Source organism: Thamnophis elegans, chromosome 1 (genome assembly GCF_009769535.1).
Source record: "Thamnophis elegans isolate rThaEle1 chromosome 1, rThaEle1.pri, whole genome shotgun sequence".
Lineage (NCBI taxonomy): Eukaryota > Metazoa > Chordata > Lepidosauria > Squamata > Colubridae > Thamnophis > Thamnophis elegans.
In genome coordinates this window covers 152,503,652-152,507,862 of record NC_045541.1, presented here as the reverse complement: position 1 = coordinate 152,507,862, position 4,211 = coordinate 152,503,652, and the positions used below count along the sequence as shown (strand labels likewise).

General features: G+C 44.1%; 1 protein-coding gene across 1 annotated transcript; it reads left to right on the top strand.

The window, feature by feature from the left end:
* Positions 1–1,630: 1,630 nt before the first annotated feature.
* Positions 1,631–3,980, top strand: HSPA2 (heat shock protein family A (Hsp70) member 2). The gene has a single exon (XM_032235350.1). The coding sequence runs from the start codon at positions 1,744–1,746 to the stop codon at positions 3,649–3,651; it is 1,908 nt and encodes a 635-aa protein (XP_032091241.1). The 5' UTR covers positions 1,631–1,743; the 3' UTR covers positions 3,652–3,980.
* Positions 3,981–4,211: the final 231 nt, after the last annotated feature.

Sequence of the window (4,211 nt, the reverse complement as noted above, 5' to 3'; positions counted from 1 at the left end):
ACCTGTTAGATTATGCTTAGGTTAAAATTCTGCCTAAACTTAAGAGGGAGAAATATTACTTTAAAACTATAGTAGCTAAAAATGGCTTTAAACTGCCTATAATGAAGACAGATTCAGGATGTTTGTGCCACTTAGAAGACAGGAGGGTGAATCCTTAGTTTAGAATGTTCTAAATGCAGAAAGTCCACTTTAGAGACATAAAAGCACTGCCCCTTTCTATGTGGCTCCAAAATATACACTCTGAACAGCCAAGTTTTATTTAGCTGTCTTGGCTTACATCCAATATACAAAATCCCCTTGTCTTTCATTTACTTATTCTCTTTGGTACCTTTTATGTTTTAAGCCAGCAGCCACACTTTGTACTACATAATTCAGTACATTTAATTGTGCACTGTGTGTAAAATCTTATTTCTTTTGAAGATAGTTTCAGTAAACCTGAGATCTATTACTATTACTATTATACACACTACAATGTGAAATCACATCTGACAATTCTTTGATTGGTGTTACCCTTCACAGAGTTCTTCCCAAGGACCTACGATGTCTTCATGTAGCAGTATTCGGGCAGATCCAAGCAGTATGGCCTTTTGTAATTGAAAGATATTTTGCCAATGCACAGATTTTGTAAATGCTGCCCAGGGGGGGAGAGGGGGGTATGGCACCCAGGGTGCCGATATCCACTATTATTATTATCACTTTTTCAAAGTACATGTTTGGTAAACTAAGTATTAAAATAATATTTTCTATTATTTCAGAACTAAATATCCCTGCCTATTTTCTCTACACAACTCTCTGGAGGGTTGGGCTAGGGGAAAGGGGGCTGCTCAACCACCCAACCAGGGAAACCCAGAACAAACTGTCTCCAGTCCTCTAGATCAGAATCTGAACCACTAAACTTGCTCTCTCTTTATATTCTGAAGAGGTGGGAAGAGTTATTTTCTATACTAAAAAAACCTTGCATGAACCGATAAATTTGCTTTAAGAAAAGACATACGTGTTTGTGATTGATACATTAGTTTGATGTAAAGGAAGACCCATAACTTTTCAGTCAATAATAATAGCGCGTGAGGGGAAGCAAACTCAGCAGTGTATGCTCAGAAGCAATATTGAGACTGAGCCCCGAGGCTTGACATGATGGCTCAAGTTTACTTTGAGATAGTTCAGTCGTTTTCCCGTTAGGGAGCTGACTTTTTCCTCAGATAATTTCCCCCCCTCAACGGCTCCTTCCTACTCCAGCTGGCAGACAACGCCCCCTTCCCCCGTGCGCGCCCCGAATCTTCCAGGCGCCGCTAGAAGGGAAGGGAAGGGCAGGGCTGAACCCCGAAAGTAACCTAAACATACGAGTTTAACCACTCGAGTCACTGGAGGGAAGGGCGTAACGGCCGCCCAAAAGGCGGTTCGAGACCGCCCACGGAGAAGGCCCCGAATCTTTATTGGTCGCTGGTGACATCAATCCTTCTAGTCGGAGCGCGCCTCCTCTGGAAATTTCTAACTGTGACGGAAGAAGGGGCAAGGACATACCAAAGGGATTGGTTAGAGGTCGGTAAAGAATGACGTGATTGGGCGATTGGCTTCTGGCAGATTCCAGAAGACGGCTCACTGCGAGTATAAAAGGAAGCTGAGGCGAACGCAACGGCAGATCGCTAAGGTTGTCCGTTGTTGGCGTTTAACGACTGGCTCCTGAAAACTTTCATTTTAATCCTCGAAGTTTTAGAGGGATATCTTGCTCGCGTTCCTGCAACCATGTCGGCCAAAGCGCCTGCCATAGGCATTGACTTGGGCACCACATACTCCTGCGTCGGAGTTTTCCAGCACGGGAAAGTGGAGATTATCGCCAACGACCAAGGCAACCGCACCACACCGAGCTATGTTGCCTTTACGGACACCGAACGCCTCATCGGAGATGCAGCCAAGAATCAGGTGGCTATGAATCCCAACAACACCATTTTTGATGCCAAGCGTCTCATTGGCCGCAAATTTGATGACCCAACGGTGCAGTCGGATATGAAGCACTGGCCTTTCCGTGTGGTGAGTGAAGGTGGGAAGCCCAAGGTGCAAGTCGAGCACAAGGGTGAGAGTAAGTCCTTCTTTCCTGAAGAAATTTCCTCTATGGTATTGACCAAAATGAAGGAAATAGCTGAGGCTTACCTGGGTTGCAAAGTCCAGAGTGCTGTGATTACTGTACCTGCCTACTTCAATGACTCCCAACGCCAAGCCACTAAAGATGCAGGTACCATTACAGGTCTCAACGTATTGCGCATCATTAATGAGCCCACGGCTGCTGCCATTGCCTATGGTTTGGATAAAAAAGGGAGCAGAGCAGGTGAGAAGAATGTTCTGATCTTTGACTTGGGTGGTGGCACATTTGATGTTTCCATTTTGACCATCGAAGATGGCATCTTTGAAGTGAAATCTACTGCTGGAGATACCCACTTGGGTGGGGAGGACTTTGACAATCGCATGGTGAGTCACTTTGTGGAGGAATTCAAGCGCAAGCATAAGCGTGACATTGCTGGCAACAAGCGAGCAGTTCGACGGCTCCGCACAGCCTGTGAGAGAGCCAAGCGTACCCTGAGCTCCTCCACTCAGGCTTCTATTGAGATTGACTCATTATTTGATGGCATTGATTTCTATACATCCATTACCCGTGCTCGCTTTGAGGAGCTCAATGCTGATCTCTTCCGTGGTACTCTTGAACCTGTGGAGAAGGCTCTTCGTGATGCTAAGCTAGACAAAGGACAAATTAATGAAATTGTTCTGGTTGGTGGCTCAACTCGTATTCCCAAGATCCAAAAGTTGCTCCAGGACTTCTTTAATGGAAAAGAGCTAAACAAAAGCATAAATCCTGATGAAGCTGTGGCATATGGCGCTGCTGTGCAGGCTGCTATTCTGATGGGTGACAAATCAGAAAATGTACAAGACCTGCTGCTGCTTGATGTAGCACCACTTTCTCTGGGTATTGAGACTGCTGGTGGTGTGATGACTGCCTTAATCAAACGCAACACAACTATTCCCACCAAGCAAACCCAGACCTTCACTACCTATTCAGACAACCAGAGTAGTGTGCTGGTGCAAGTATATGAGGGTGAGAGAGCCATGACCAAGGACAACAATCTGCTGGGCAAGTTTGACCTGACAGGTATTCCACCTGCACCTCGTGGTGTGCCCCAAATTGAGGTGACATTTGACATAGATGCAAATGGTATCCTCAATGTTACTGCAGTGGACAAGAGCACAGGAAAAGAGAACAAGATCACAATAACTAATGACAAAGGCCGCCTCAGCAAAGATGACATTGACCGCATGGTGCAAGAAGCAGAGCGTTACAAGGCAGAGGATGAGGCTAACCGAGAAAGAGTTGTTTCCAAAAATGCCCTGGAATCCTATGCATACAACATCAAGCAGACTGTGGAGGATGACAAGCTGAAAGGCAAGATTAGTGAGCAAGACAAGCAGAGGGTGCTTGAAAAATGCCAAGAGGTGATCAACTGGCTCGATCGAAACCAGATGGCTGAGAAGGAAGAATTTGAGCATAAGCAGAAGGAGCTAGAGAAGCTTTGTAACCCCATCATTGCCAAATTGTACCAGGGTGCTGGAGCTGCAGGTGCTGGGGCTCCAGGTGGTGGTCCCACTATTGAAGAAGTAGATTAAGCCACCATGGGCTAGACTGTATGAGCAATTGCCATCTGCTCTGTGTGTAAGGGAGGAGGTATTACCTACTCTCTATTGGAAAGCATTGCCAGCTCATTTTGTTGCAGATAATGTTTGTCTTAGTATTAAGATATCTATGCTAGTTGGTGGATGTTTGGTTTTTATGTTCACTGTTGTAAATATCTACTTGAGCATTACGATTGCGGGAAGAACATTTCAGAAGAGTATGGAGAGTGTTAAACATTAAAAAAAAAGCCTTATGTTATTTTTTGGCAACTTTTTGGTCTGATTATTTTGAAATTTTGGTAATAAAAGTTATTTGAAGCATATGTTTCCTTTTTTCCCCTTTCTTTCCTAATGTAAGTTTTTAATAGGATGCAGAGAGTTCTGTATGTTGCTTTTACTTGACAGTAAGAGCTATAATGGGCAAGAGATTAAATATTTTATCATGTACTAGTGTTAAAAGATATTGCAGGAAGAATATTTTCATGAGGTTTTGAATTAATTTTCAGAATGCACTGTGTGACAGATAAGTTTAGTACTAAGCAGACATTTGATAG